The sequence below is a fragment of the Hemitrygon akajei genome, chromosome 4 (genome assembly GCF_048418815.1).
Source record: "Hemitrygon akajei chromosome 4, sHemAka1.3, whole genome shotgun sequence".
NCBI classification, from domain to species: domain Eukaryota; kingdom Metazoa; phylum Chordata; class Chondrichthyes; order Myliobatiformes; family Dasyatidae; genus Hemitrygon; species Hemitrygon akajei.
Window position 1 is genome coordinate 35,927,520 of NC_133127.1, and position 15,523 is coordinate 35,943,042.

Below are 15,523 nucleotides of genomic sequence, written 5' to 3' on the forward strand. Positions count from 1 at the left end.
GATGTCTGTCCATTACACTGACTGGACGTCTGTCCCATCACAATGACCAGACGTCTGTCCATCACACTGACAGGACATCTGTCCCATCACACTGACCAGACGTCTGTCCCATCACACTGACCGGACGTCTGTCCCATCACACTGACCGGACGTCTGTCTAACGTGGTCACACTGACTGGATGTCTGTCCCATCACACTGACCAGACGTCTGTCCCATCACACTGACAGGACATCTGTCCCATCACACTGACCAGACGTCTGTCCCATCACACTGACCGGACGTCTGTCCCATCACACTGACCGGACGTCTGTCCCGTCACAATGACCGGACATCTGTCTAACGTGGTCACACTGACTGGATGTCTGTCCCATCAAAATGACCGGATGTCTGTCCATTACACTGACTGGGCATCTGTTTAACATGGTCACACTGACCAGACGTCTGTCCCGTCACAATGACCGGACATCTGTCCCATCACACTGACCAGACGTCTGTCCCATCACACTGACTGGACGTCTGTCCCATTACACTGACCGGGCATCTGTCTAACGTCGTCACACTGACCGGACGTCTGTCCCGTCACACTGACCGGGAATCTGTCTGATGTGGTCTCACTGGCCGGGAATTTGTCAAATAAGGTCTCACAACCAGGCATCTGCCCCTTTCACACTGACAGAGCACCTGTCCTATCACACTGGCCGGGCGTCTGTTTCTCACTGCACAGATACTGTCTGACCTGCTCTCTCCTTTTACCCCCTCTCCTTTGAACATCGTTTAGCCCATCCCAAATCTGAATCAGACCTTCCTTTGCCGAAATGACAGCAGTTTCTTTGTCCTTGGTAGACTGAGCTTTCATTTCTACCTTGGCTCTGCTCTCTGGTGTATTCCACCCTCTTCCTCTTCACATGTGCAGAGAATATTTTTGGCCCTTCGAACACTTGCTGCCGTCCTTTCTCGAGCACTCTCATTACCTTTCATTTCCTTTTTTGTTGTCCTATTGATCTTCCTGTTACCACCCCAGTTCTCACTTGTGCAAACACCCTGACATCTGTCAGCGAGCTTTACTGTGTGTGACTCAGGAGGGTGGCAGGGTTGGGGGGGGTACAGAACCAGGGCAGTCAGACAGTCAGTGGAGGGGTTGGGGGACATGTAAGGCTGAATGAAAGGACAGACGGGGCCAGGTTAACGAACGTGAGTGGACTTAAGTGTAGTTGTTTCAGTGCGAGGAGTATTTTGGAGAAGGCAGAGGAACTCAGAGGCTGGATCAGTATAGGGAACTACGACGTAGCCATTACAGGACTTGGCTGAGAGTACGGCAGACTGGTAGCTCAGTGTTCCAGGATTCAGATGTTTCTGACACAATAGAGAGAGGTGTGGCACTTAGGAATAACATCCTGGAGGGCGCATTCCATGAGGCAGGGTGATACAGTTGAGGAAGGGTGCAATCTCATTAATTTTTATACTGGTGGCCCCCCCCCCCCCATAACCAGACAGAGACAGAAGACCAGGTAAGCGGCTGACAGAGGGTTGTGAAACCCAGATGCTGTGCCTGACCATGTCTTTAGACCCTGTAGGAAAGCGTTGGCAGGGGTATTTCACGTCTCCCTGCTTCAGGCTGTGGTACCCTCCTGCTTTAAGAACACCTCTATCATCTTGGTACTCAAGAATGAACAAGATAACATGCCCTAATGTTGAACATTTGGACTATAATAAGACATCTGGCCAGGCCCCTCACGTAGGCTGATTTAGAACATGAAGGCATGTGGAATCCGTGGTGACTTGGCCGACTGGATTCAAAACTGGCTCGGCCGGAGAAGACAGAATGTTATCCTAACTAGAGAATTCTGACCAGCTGTGACTTCTGTACATATACATACATAAATAAATATAAAAGTTTGCTGATGACATTAAATAGTGAGGCAGGTTCAGCAGGATAGAGACCATTTGGAAATAAGGACAGAAGAGGGACAGGTGGACAGGTTTAATGCAGACAAGTGTGAGAAGTTGTATGTTGGGAGATCAAATACAAGAGGGAACTGTACAGAAAATGGCAGGATCTTTAGGAGCATTGACATACAGTGGGATCTAGGGGTTTAAATTCAAATATTCCAGAAAGTGACAACACCAGACAGAGACAGGGTGATAATGAAGGTGTTGGGGAAACTTGGCTTCAGGGTTGAGGTATCTAGTGTAAAATGGTGAGAAGGCAGGTGCATGGGGTTGAGTGGGATCCAGGATCTGCCATGATGGAATGGCGGAGCAGACTCGATGGGCTGAATGGCCTAATTTGCTCCTACGTCTTCTGGTAAAAGTTGGTGAGGAATGTTGTAGCTGTACAGAACAAGCCACATTTGGAGTACCGTATGCAGTTCTGGTCACCACGCTACAGGAAGGACGTGGAGGATTTGGAAGGGTGCAGAAGCTCATCAAGATACTGCCTGGATTAGAGATTATTAGCCAGAAGAAAAGGTTGGACAAGTTTTCCGAGAGTGCCAGAGGCTGAGGGGTCTCCTGTTACAAGAGTATAGAATTCTGAGAGGTGGAGAAAGGGTAGTCAGCCTTTCTCCCAGGACGAAATGTCAAACACTAGAGGCATATAGCTTCAAGGAAAGCTGGGGGACATTTAAAGGAGACTTTGGATGCAAGTATTCAGTAGATAGTGCTGGGTGCCTGGAACATGCTGACAAGGGCTGGTGGTAGAAACAGATACAATCACAACATTTAGATAGACTCGTGAACAGGCAGGGAATGGAGGAATATATGACTGTGTAGGCAGATAGGATTAGTTTAATTTGACATCATGGTCAGTATAGACACTGTGGGCTGAAGGGCCAGTTCCTGTGCTGTATTGTTCTCTGTTCTTTCTGCAGCCTGATGCAGTAGATTTATAATGCAATAACTAATTTCAAAAATTACCCATGAAGTGCTGACTGAATCAAAACTCCAAATAATCATTGAGCTTTCTGGAGCAGCAGGGACATAAAGATGATACCGCCCAGCATATTAAAAGACAGCCTTGACTCCTGTATCTGAATTAGAGAAACATTGCTAGTTTGTGTCTTGGTAGTGCCCAGAAGAGTGACTAGACTGGTGATGAGCTCATGTTGGTAACAAGGACTACCAGCAATTGATGCCATGCTCTGTGGGAGGGGCCTCCCAGATTCATTCAGATTTTCCCTGAGGGCACTTTCTCTGGGGCTCTCATCACCCCGATGTAAAATGGAGAATTTTAGATATGCAAGAAATCGTGAGTTACATGCAGGAGGTGATTTGGCCATGATCAGATGAGATCAAGGGGCGGCGTTAAGATCCGGGGCAAAGGCAAAGGTCATGGGGTGATGGGGAATGTCGAGGTGGTGGAATGACTCTCCTCCCAGCTCCCGCCTCTCCTTTCTGGTCCTCAAACGACTTACGCGTCTCCGTTCTGGTCCTGGGCAGCAGTGAGGTGACGCTGCACCGCCAGCAACATCCTGGCGTCTCCCGACATCGAGTAGTCCAGTAGGGCTCTCGCGTGCCTCTCCGCCAAGTCCAGAGCTTTCTCCAGGAACAACAAATCTGGAAGCAAAAAGCAAACAGCCGGGGGGGTCAGCATCTGCAACGTTGACACGGCTCATCGCCCACCGACTTTCACAGAAAGTCAGCCTCTGACAGAGAGGGAGCATCAGTCATAAAGCGGGTGGGCAAAAAGGGGTTAGACGCAGAACTACTTCTTTCATAGAGTACTACAGCAGAGAAACAGGCCTTTTGGCCCATCTAACCTAAGCTGACTGGATCTTCTGCCAAGTCCCACCTACCTGCATCCAGACCATATCCCTCCATACCCCTCCCACCCAAGCTTCTCTTCAACATTATGACTGAACCCACCATCTATCACCTCGAGCATGATCGACACGAGCAACACCTCCTGAATGGAGAAGATTGCCGTCGAGTATTCCACTTCTCACCCTACACCTACGGCCTCTGGGTCTAGAGGCCTTTCGTTACAGGACTGCCAGTAGCAGCAACAGTGAAAGGCAGGAAGTAGGATGGTGGAGTTCACTGCTCTTTGCAACTCTGTGATGTTTGTTTTTCATTCATTGACAGGAAGTGGGTTTGCTGGTGAAGTGGGGGGGGGGCAGCTCACTGCTCAACCTGAAATACTCTGGAGAAGCGAGGGGAGGGCCACCTTCAGCCCGTGCAGTCTACGAGGGGAAGGTGCTCCGACAGTAATGTCCAGGGGCACGTCCCAGGATTTGGACCCACTGACAGTGAAGGGCCAGCGTTACCTCACCAAGTCAGGGTGCTACACAGCTTGAGCAGGAGCCTGCAGGCGCAGGTGCTCTGCTACCCCCTGCCCTCGCCTACGGAGGTCACGAGTTGGGTGGCACGGTTGCATCGCGGCTAGCGCAGCGCTGTCCTTGCAGTGCCTGCAGACGGGGGTCAGTTCCCACTGCTGTCTCTACTTCCTCCCCGTGACTGTGCGGGCTTCCTCTGCCATCCTCCCACAGCCCAAAGTACGGGTTCGGACTAGAGAGCTGCGGCACATCAGAAGCGTGGCGAGTGACACTTGCCAACCGTCCCCAACACATCCTCGGACCACGTCGGTCGTTGACGCAGAACAAAAATATTTTGCTGTATGTTTCAATGTACGTGGGGTAAAGGAAGTGAGTCTTTAACTCAGGACAGAGCGGGCTGCTGTGCTCCGACTGGTGTCAAGCTTATCGAGGGTCTTTGGAGCCGCGCTCACCCAGGCAAGCGGAGGGGGTTCTGTCACACTCCGCACTATGCCTCGCAGACGCTGGAAGGACATTGGGATGTCAGGAGGGAAGTTACTCACTAATGGATTCCCAGTTCCTGACTGTCTGGTCGTGGTCAGTGATGAGCCTAGGCCGTTGATAGTGGGACTCAGGAACACCAGAGAACGTGACCAAACTCTCCCTCGTTCCTTCAGTGAGCAAGTTAAGCCAAGCACAAAATTCTAAATGAGACCCCGAGTATCGTTACCCAGACAGAAGAACCTACTTGGGTCCTGAGGCTGCTGGTTCAGTCTGGGGGAGGTGACGTCGGCCTCTGTCGAGGTGTCTCCAGGCTGTGTGGTGGGCTGGTGGGAAGACGTGGAGCTCTCCTCTGGAGGCTGTCCAACACGGGGAGACGGAGAGCTCTCTGATAGGGACTGTCCAGGCTCCACTGCAGCTACAGATAACACAAGTTCTTCAATGGCTGCACCAGAAGGATAGAGTGGCCCACCCAAAGCCCACTGTATACCCACCCATATACCCCATGCACCAGCTGCTCACCCACTCTACACCCACCCAACGCCTGTCCAACCCCAGACTGCCCCTCCCCTTCCACAGCTTCATCCTCCACCACAGACTGGCCCAATCCTCCATCCCCTTCTCGACTGGGACCTCAGTAACCGGTGAGAAGGTCCAGGACATACACTCCACACAGGTCCAGGTACAGGACCAGGATGTTTGGATGCACTGAGGCCCAACACCCAGAACAGGACCCAGTCAAATCTCCCAGCAGAGTGACCCTTGCAGTCCCAGCCATTGACTGGCCCCAGCGCAAGGAGTGGTCCAAATCACCTCGGAAAACAGGCCAGAGTTTGGACAGCTCCACTCTTTCCAACAGTCTTCCCTGTAGTCAGCTCCAGAACCGAGACAATTGTAGTAAACTTCCACATTCTCCACCACCGTGACATCCCTCCTGAACTGAGGGGCCCCGTGCTGGCCAGAACTCTCTGTGGAGCTCTCCAGTACTCCATTGTCCCATTGTACTCCACACACTTCCTCTGCACCATTGTCCCATTGCACTCCACACACTTCCTCTGCACCATTGTCCCACCAAATCCACATGTCCTGCCCCCTGCAGCAAAGACCCGGCCAATCAGTCTCCCTTGGTTATCAGTGATTACCATGTTTCATGCCCGGACTGGAGTTGGTGGTTCCTGGAGGGTAAGCATAATTTCCAAAGTTGGCGTATCCTTGAAATCCTGTGAAGTAATTGGAACCTATATATATAGATTGGAAAAAAACGACATGATTGTAGAAAGTTGTGTCTATCCCCTCTCACAATCGACATATTCTTGTGAAATGTGGTCACTAGCAGTGGACAACGTCACAGCAAAACCTTAGAAACAACACGTTCAGACTTCCACATACAACCATTAACATCCCGACAGCCATTGGACCCTGGGCTTCCTACGTTCTGGATGTGGGAGCACAAAGCAATCTGGCCCTCACGCCAAACGTTAAACAGTCACACTGAAGGGAAACAGGCCCTTCGGCCCAACGGCTCCATGCAATCCTGTGGTGATGCTCACCGAGGGGTAATGGGAAGTTGAGCACACCTTTCACCAGCTGGCTGTCTTGATCAAAGAGTCAACTCTTTAGAACAAAAGCACACAAGGAATATTCTTCTCCGGATGTTAGTACCAGCGTTTCCATTCATTGAAATGGACTGACAGTAGTTCTAGGTACTCTAGTCACTGAGTTAATCAAAATGGAAACAGATCCTTCGGCCCATCTCGTCCATGCCTACCAAGATTGCCATCTACTTAAATGGAACAATCTGGGGTTAACAGAGGATAAATCACAAGGACAGATTCTCTCTCCCACATTGAAAGGTTTCTGAACTTTGCGTGACTTGTTCCCCATGTACAAATCCACCCAGGACCTACACATGAAAATGCATCTCTTCACATTTCTCTGAAGTACATTAATCTGCACCATGTACTCACCCCCACCGGCTCCACCCCCTCCTCCGTAAAGTCCTCCACCTGACCCTGCTCCACCTCCAAAGTGATCTGAGAAATTTGGCAAAAGCTTCAGTCGTTTCCTCTGTACTTCCTCCTTATCTGTGGGGCAGGAAGTGCACACGTTGTAGATTAACTGGCCTCCTGTGCTGAGGCAAGGCCTCCACACATAAATCACTGAAGACAAGCAATTCATAACGGCAAAGGTGTTTCCACTCAGCTAGGCCACAATGGGGAGGAATTAGGAGAGGGGTGAAAGGGAAAGAGAGGGGAGAACGGGAGAAGAGGGGAAAAGGGGGAGAAATTGGAACGGGGAGAGGGATGGAAGACAGAGAGACTGTGAAGGGAGCAGGTAAGAGGGGGAGGGAGTAGTGGGAGGGGGTAAGAAAAAGGGGTGTTGGGATAGGGGATATGGTGGAGGGGAGGGGAGGGAAGGGGGACCAGAGAATGGGTGAGAGGGGTGTGAGAAGAGTGAAGGGGGGAAGAGGAGGAGGGAAGAGGCACTGGAGAATGGGTGAGAGGGGTGTGAGAAGGGTGAGGGGGGAGAGAAGGGGGGGAAGGGGAACCAGAGAATGGGTGAGAGGGGTGTGAGAAGGGTGAGGGGGGAGAGAAGGGGGGGAAGGGGAACCAGAGAATGGGTGAGAGAGGTGTGAGAAGGGTGAAGGGGGGGAGAAGGGGGGGAAGGGGAACCAGAGAATGGGTGAGAGAGGTGTGAGAAGGGTGAAGGGGGGGAGAAGGGAGAGGGGGAGACTGAAATGTTTTATTTTTGTTTAAGTTTTTCTTTCCTAAAAGTATTGCACTATTTTTATCATGTCAGCAAGGAAGATGTGGATCGAACATCCTGAGGGAGGTGTGTCTGACAGCAGCGGTGAGAATGGACGAGAGTCACCTTTAATTAGCGGGTAGTACGTGAAGGGCTTTGGTTCACTTGTCTCGTTGTCGGATTTCCTGCGAAGTTGGACAAACACACTGGCAGGCTTGGAAATGTCCACATCCCGGTACTTTGGAGTTTTAAAGACGATAGCGAACTGGGAGAGAGAGGAATGTAGTACGTTTTACTTTCATCGCGTTAAAGGTCCCCCGGAACCCAGACAATATTTATTTATTGAGATACAGAGCAGAAAGGCTTTTCTGGCCTTTCGAGCCGCACCGCCAGCAACCCCCCAATTCAACCCGAGCCTAATCACGGGACTATTTACAATGACCAATTAACCTACCAACCGGTATGACTTTGGAGTGCGGGAAGAAACCGGAGCAACAGGAGCACTCACTGCCAGCCCTGATCTCCTTTAGGTTTGTGTACTGAAGAATGACATAAACAATCCTGAACCTCAAATTCTGATCTTGTTTTCCCTTGTACTCACTAAATGCACCACTGTAATGAAATGCCCTGTATGGAAGGCACGCAAACCAAAGGTATTCACTGCACCTCAGTACGTGTGACAATCATAACCCACTTCAACTATTTACCCAGCCAGCTTCTCTGTACATTGGATGGAGAAGCAGGGGGCAGCACATACCACTGGAGTGATAGTCACACCACTCCTCTCTTCTGACAGCTGTGATGAAAGCGAGACCACTGCCAGCCCCTCTGCCTCTCTGAGAAGGTGCAGGGGTGTCTGTGAGATTTCTCCTGACTGTAGCACATATCAGACTCTGCTGTGCAGGCTGTCCTGAGGGACACACACTGAGACAAGTACCAACGGCTACTGGACAACCATCAACTCGGGGAAAGACAGTCCTGGCCGGAAGCTCACAGGTCTTCCTGAGCAAGGTGTTGTCCACAACTGAAGCTACACATTGGCTAGTCTCTGGGCCAAGGTCACCTGCTGTGGGAGGTTCTGAAGTAGGGTGCAGTTGGGTTGCAAATAACTGCCAACTCCCAATGCACTAACTTTTAATAAATGCATTATAAATAATGACATTTAAGAGAGCCTTGGACATGTGGATGACAGTGAAATGGAGGGACGGCTTAGGTTGATCTGGGAGTATGATAAAAGCTCAGGACAACATTGTGGTCCAAAGGACCTGTTCTACGTTTTAGGTAGAATAATGTAACTTGTAATGAAAATCTTACCATGAATGTTCCGTATTAATTAATTTGAAATTCAAACTATAAATAAAGTATATTTTGAAATAATGTAAAACCTGGACCCCCATTCATTAAGACCACTGTCGATCCTCAATCTCAACACCACTTCCCTGCCTATTTCTTGAAAGCTGGAGATCTATGGTTCTCTACTTTGAGCAAATTCAGATCAAGCATTCACAGTTACAGAACAAAGAACATTACAAGCACAGTACAGGCCCTTCAGCCCACAATGTTGTGCCAACCTTTTAACCTATTCTAAAATCAATTTAACCCTTCCCTCCAACAAAGCCCGCCATTTTTTCATCATCAATGCATCTATCTAAGAGTCTCTTTAAAGCCCCTGAAGTATCTGGCTCTACCACCACCACCCCTCCCCCCCACTGGCAGGCATTCCAAATGCCCTCCACTGACCTCTGACATCCCCCTATACTTTCCTCCAATCACCTTAAAATATGCCCTCTTGTATTAGCCACTTCTGCCTCGGTGAAAAGTCTCTGGCTGTCCACTTGATCTATGCCTACTATCATTTTGTATACTTCTATCAAGTCACCTCTCATCCTCCTTCACTCCAAAGCTCACGCAACCCTTTGTAGGGGAGAGAATTCCAAAACGGCATTGCCCTCTGAGTGATGAAATTTCTCCACACCTCAGTTCTACACGGTCTGCCCCTTATTCTGAGACTGTGTCCTTTCCTCAGACAGAGAAACATCCTCCCATCCTTTCGAAAGAGCCTTATTAAAATGTTGTAAGTTTAACTGAGATTGCTAGAGGATCCTGTCCCCTCTCTCTCTCTCACACACACACAGCAAATGTCACTGGGATGGTTCTGATGAAACTGTACCGCAATCCTTCTGCTGCAACTTAAATAGGGAAGCCAAAACTGAACACAGTTCTCCTGGTGTAGTCAAACCAAGGTCCTACATAATTACAATAATCCTTCCTTCTCTAATGAAGATTAATATATCACTGGCTAATTACTTATTTGTGTTTTCAGTGCCTTGTGTTTGCACCCTACATCAATGTTAACCAGTGTGCCTCAGTGTGGAGGAGCCCCCATTTCTCCACATTTTATCCTACCCTCTATGTTCTCGGCCACACGTCAGCTCTTTTACACAGGTCCAACTGGAACTTGGACTTTAATCGGGGGGTAACAAGGTAACTTGACCAGAGATAGCTCAGAGAATGGTGGAAGAGGTTCTTGACCACTGTGAGATGCTAGGAGTTACTGTGTGAAGACTAGAGTGGTTGGAAAGATGCTGAAGTCCATTATTAAGGATAAGGTCTGGGGTACTTGGAGGAACATGATAAAACAGGGTGCAGTCAGCACAGCTTTCTTAAGGGAAATCTTGCCTGACAAATCTTATGGAATTCTTTGAGGAAATAACAGACAGAATAGATATTAAAAAAAAGTCACTGGATGTTGTTTCGTTGGACTTCCAGAAGGCCTTTGACAAGATGCCGCACATGAAACTGCTCGACATGATAAGAGCCCATGGTATTACAGGAATTACTAGCATGGATAGAACGTTTGTTGACTGGCAGGAAGCAAAGAGTGGAAATAAAGAAGACTATTCTGATTGGCTACTGGTGACTTGTGGTGTTCCACAGGGGTCAGTATTGTGACAGCTTCTTTTTACATTATATGTCAACAATTTGAATGACTGAATTGAGGCTTTGTGGCCAAGTTTGCAGACGACATAAAGCTAGGTGGAAGGGCCAGCAGTGTTGAGGAAGAAAGCAGTCTGCAGAAGGACAGATTGGGAGAATGGGCAAGTAACTGGCAGATAGAAGTGTATGGTCATGCATTTTGGTAGAAGGCATAAAGGAATGGTCTGCTTTCTGAATGGAGAGAAAATTCAGAAATCAGAGGTGCGAAGGGACTTGTGCAGGATTCCCTAAAGTTTAATTTTCAGGTTGAGTCTGTCGTGGAGACAATGTAAAAGCAAGGACGTAATGTGAGGTTTTATAAGGCATTGCTCAAACCACAGTTGGAATATTGTAAGCAATTTTGGGCCCCTTATCAAAGAAAAGATGTGTTGGCATTAGAGAGGGTCCAGAGGAGGTTCGTGAGGTTTACTTATGAGGAGCATTTGATGGTTCTGGGCCTGTACTCACTGGAGTTCAGAATATGGGAAGGGGAGGGAATCTCTTTGAAACCTATTGAATACTGAAAAGTCTTGATAGACTGGATGTGGAGGAATCTAAGACCAAAGGGCACAGCCTCATTATAGAGAGATGTCCATTTAGAACGGAGATGAGGAGGGTGTGAGTCTGTGGAATTCATTGCCATAGGCAGCTGTGAGGTCATACCTCTTGTTACATACCCGTGACATGTGACAGTGGTGTACTTGTCACGTGACTGGGGTTGAAGCTATACTGGACCTGAGGTAATGGTCTTGTTGTGATGGTGGAGTGACATCATTTTCCCGCCAGTAGAGGTCATGTGACAGGTTTTTTTTACAGGGTATAAAAGGAGGACCCCTCCCTGTGAGGAGGGGCAGTTCGTGGCTGGATTTGCCATGTTGACTTCATGCCACTGCGTGATTTAATGTTATGACGCAATTTAGTTGAAAGATGAAGTTTTATTTAATGCCTGAAGTTTAAAAGGTCATTGCCAGCAGTTTCTTTATAATACTGCTAGTTGAGAATTAGTGGAGAGTGAAGATCGGAGTTCAGGAGTTAAAAGATCGAGGAAAGTCGATTTCGACAGTGAAACAGGTTCGACCTTGTTTGATCCTCATTCGGAAGGAATTTGTTGACTGTGCTCATGTTAATCCCTGTGAATAGCAGAAAGGATTGAGTACAGTGTTGTAAAGGAAAGGTCAGTGCCTTTAAGCCGTTTCATTTTTCCATCTCCGTAAATTCTTCGTGGGAAGTAGTTCGACTGGGAATCGCAACAACACGACGTGAAAGAGAATTTAAATCGTCTTAAAAAGTCTCTCCCTTAAATGGACTGTAAGCATTTTGAACTTTTGGCAATACTACTTTGAAGAACTGTTTTTGCAACATCGCTTTAAGAACTGTTTAAGCTGCCGCACAGCAGCTGATTTCCGGTTACGTTAATGATTTGTTTACTTTTGGGGGTTTGTTTTTCAGTGTTTAATAAACGTTTTGTTTGTTATCAAAACCCTGCCTCACTCATATATTTATTGTTGCTGAATCCGTAACACTCTGAGTATATTTAAAGCGGAGGTTGACAGTTTCTTGATTAGTCAGGGTGTTAAGGATTACGGGAGAAGGCAGGAGAATGGGGTTGAGAGGGATAATAAATCGGCCACAGTGGAATGGCAGAGCAGACTCGATTGGTCCTACTCTGCTCATAAATCTTATGGTCCAATGATTGACACTGTTAATGCACTCTGGCTTCAGCAGTTGTGTGACAGACCAGTTAACACTGGTTAACTCTGCTCAAAGTTAGAGCTGGGACTCGTTCACAGACCAGCAGCACTGGACCACCGTTGAGGTTAAAGCCCAGAAAGCTCTCAGGGGTCAGGAGAAATCAAAATGTCACTCACCTGTCGATGAACATCTGTTGGACCAAAGTTCCCAAATGCTTCCCAAATCCCTCCATTTTCATCCTCTTCATAGAAGCGAACTTGGATGTCATCTGGATAGAGAGATGGTACAGCAGAAGACTAGGACTGAGAATATCGTTCGTCAGTTGTTCAACAGCAGGAACACAGCCAATCAGTGGCCCTTCAGCCCATCGTCTGGCAGTTCCTGGGACAGCATGCCCATCAGCCCATCCACCTCCCCCATTTCCCTACAGCTCTGCAGCCTACTCTCTCACATTTTTCCACCAACACCCCCCACCTTCCTCATGCCACCCACCTACCCTCTCAGAGCTATTTACAGCAAACAGTTGATCTTACGATGTGGGAGGGACTGGGAAACCCCACGCAGCCATGAGGAAATTCCTGCAAACTCCACAGGAACAGCACACAAGGGCCGGAGGCAGCAGAACTACCTGCTGATTAGAACCTGGTGCTAACCACAGTGGCGTAGTAGTTAGCAGAATACTATTACAGTGTCAGCTGCAAGATCGATTCCTGCCGCCGTCAATAAGGCGTTGGTACATAGTCCCTCCGTGTGTTCCGGTTTCCGCCCACATTCCAAAGGTGCACGGGTTAGACTTAGTGAGTTGTGGCCATGCTACATTGGGGCCAAGAGCACAGTGACACCTGCAGACTGCCCAGCGTAATCATCGCTGATTTCATTTGACGCAAACGACGCGTTTCACTGTTTTGACGTGTGGACAAATAAAGCTCATCTTTAATCTATTGACAAAGTGGCAACACGTTATGGGACATTCCAAGCCAATAACATGCAGCATAACTCCTTTTAAATATTGCGGGAGCTGAAGTGACTCTGGTGTTGGGGTGGAGAAATTGATCCTTTAGAGCTACAGAACTTCGAGCCTGCCGTGGATGTCAGGGGCTGGTGATGAACAGGGGATTTTGTTCTACTTCAGGGGATTTATTGGTTCACATCTTCCCTTTCAGAAACTTTAGGCAAATGTATTACTTTTGGATTCCACTATTGAATCATAACAAAATGGCAGGAAAACAAAATAATGCAGATGTTGAAAATGCTGGGACTCGTCGTCAATGGAGCAAGAACAGGAAACAATGTCATTGGAGATATATTCAGAATCAGAATCAGGCTTATTGACACTGATATACCGTAGGTCAGATGGGGCGGACGGGGCTCGTCAGCCGACCTTGGCAGCTCATCTAGGAGAAGGAAAACTCTGGTCTCAATCCTCTGCTGCCTTGTTGCTATACCCACTCACAGGGAAGGCTTTGGGAGTAAACCCTGAGGGAAAAATCTGGAGCTGGAGTCCCAAAGGCGGTCCTACATTGAGCTCAACACTGACTGACAATTCCTGTGACGCTGCTGGTGTTAAACTGTATTGGTTTCCGCCGTTCCTCTGGGTTCACCAGTTGTGTGGAGAGGAAGAGCTTGCTACACGGGCAACAGCTTGCTCTCCATATTGTACTGCCCGTGCCTGTGTATCTAGACAACTAGGACACAATATCCATGGTCAACTCTGACCAGTGGAGGCCTCACACTCAGATAGTGTAGGTGATGAGATTTGCTGGATGGTGACAGCAGGACAGGGCAGGACATAAAACATTACCAGTGGCAAACGAGGAATAGTGAGGTAGAGTTCACGGGCTCACATACCGCTCAGAAATCCGGCGGCCGAGCAGTAGAAGCTGTTCCCGAGGTGGAGAGTGTTCAGAGTCCCGGCTTGCAGCTTGTAGATGGTGGATGCAGTGAAAGGACTGCACTTGTGGCTCACTCAATCCTGGAGCCCATCCAGACCCGCGGGTCCCCTGGTTTGACAGCATGGCAGAGTGAGGACACACCGGGCCGCGAGGTGACAGACTGAGGGATGAACTGATGGTCCACAGCACCTCACGGAGTTGCCAGGTCTGTCCTTAGTCTGTGTCACCCTTCCCCTCCTCAGGATCGAGGGACAGTTGCTTCCACTCCAGTTTTAAGAGGCCAGGGGTAATTGGCCACCTCCTGCCCAACGTCTGAGCTCCCGAGCTCTGATCACAGTGTCCACCACTGTCAGGAGTGTCCACAAGGGTCCGGAATTCCAGGTCCCAGTTATCACGAGTGTAGTCCACACGTTATGACGGAGGGTGCTCTCAGTGTGAAGACAGGACTGTGGCACCACAATGGTCCCCTCTACCAGTACTCCCAGGGACAGAAGTATCTACCACAGGGAGACGGGTGAGGACAGGGCCCAGTGTGTTTGTCCCTGTTGCTGCAAACCCAGTTGGGTCTCTCATTCTCCTGGGTCAGTGGTGGCATCATCGCCCTACTCAGTGATGGATACTGAGGTCCCCACCCAGGGGACACTATGTGTCGCTGCTGCTCTCAGTGTGCCGTCCAAGAGGGGGCTTATTGCCTTGCCACGAGTGCCATGGACTTTGATCCAGTTCAGCCAGCAGGCCCCAGGCGTTGTGAGAAGGACTTTGCCAAGCGTGAACTTGGTCCTGAGGTCCTCTCCCAGCCTTATTCAGTATCTGTCTCTGTTTACCTGGGCTATTTCAGAGAAGCTGCTCACAATCCCAGGTCCTCATTAAAGTTGGAACTTCCAAGGATTTGTCCTTCCAGGGTCACAGAGCATGCTATGAGTTCCGTTATGGACAATGTGCACATAGTTCCTGTAAGCTGCCAAAATTGCCTGATGTCATTACTGGGGAAACCCACAATAGTCAGGGTCAGTTCCTCAAATCCGCCAGCCCTGACCAATCAGGAGCAAGGCTGTCCTTTCGGTTGGAGAATAAACTCACCACTCAGATTTCAAACAAGGAACTGCACAAGATAGTCAGGCCCTCACATCAAATCCATAGTGCTGGCAACAGCAAGTATCTGTGTGTAGCAGCACCTTCCTCAGAGTAAAAGTCCCCGAGGTATTTCAAGAGAGAAATCTCAGACAAAATGGGCCAGTGAGCTGCAGAGGAAACTGACAGGAAGCAGGAAGTCAAAGAGCCAACAAAAACTGTGATAAAAAAATATGAGCGAGTTTGAGGGAGGGAATTCTGGAGCACGGCACCCACGAAAGGCATATCTGCTGAGGGAATGATTGCACTGGGGGGGGGGGGGGGGGGGGAAGCCAAGAGATAGAACTTAAGGTATACCGAGCCTGGGATAGGGAGGGGTGTAGGGGATGGAG

General features: G+C 49.0%; 1 protein-coding gene across 2 annotated transcripts in view; it reads right to left on the reverse strand.

Annotated features, from left to right (window-relative positions):
* Positions 1-15,523, reverse strand: part of LOC140726230 (nuclear factor NF-kappa-B p105 subunit-like) — a 125,250-nt gene that overhangs the window by 36,068 nt on the left and 73,659 nt on the right. For both annotated transcript variants that reach the window (XM_073042321.1, XM_073042322.1), the window contains exons 10-15: positions 12,345-12,436; positions 7,627-7,765; positions 6,723-6,839; positions 5,898-5,993; positions 5,003-5,173; positions 3,415-3,556 (exon numbers count right to left, since the gene is read on the reverse strand). In XM_073042321.1, the coding sequence (XP_072898422.1) occupies positions 3,415-3,556; positions 5,003-5,173; positions 5,898-5,993; positions 6,723-6,839; positions 7,627-7,765; positions 12,345-12,436 (757 nt within the window). The remainder of the gene's footprint in view (positions 1-3,414; positions 3,557-5,002; positions 5,174-5,897; positions 5,994-6,722; positions 6,840-7,626; positions 7,766-12,344; positions 12,437-15,523) is intronic.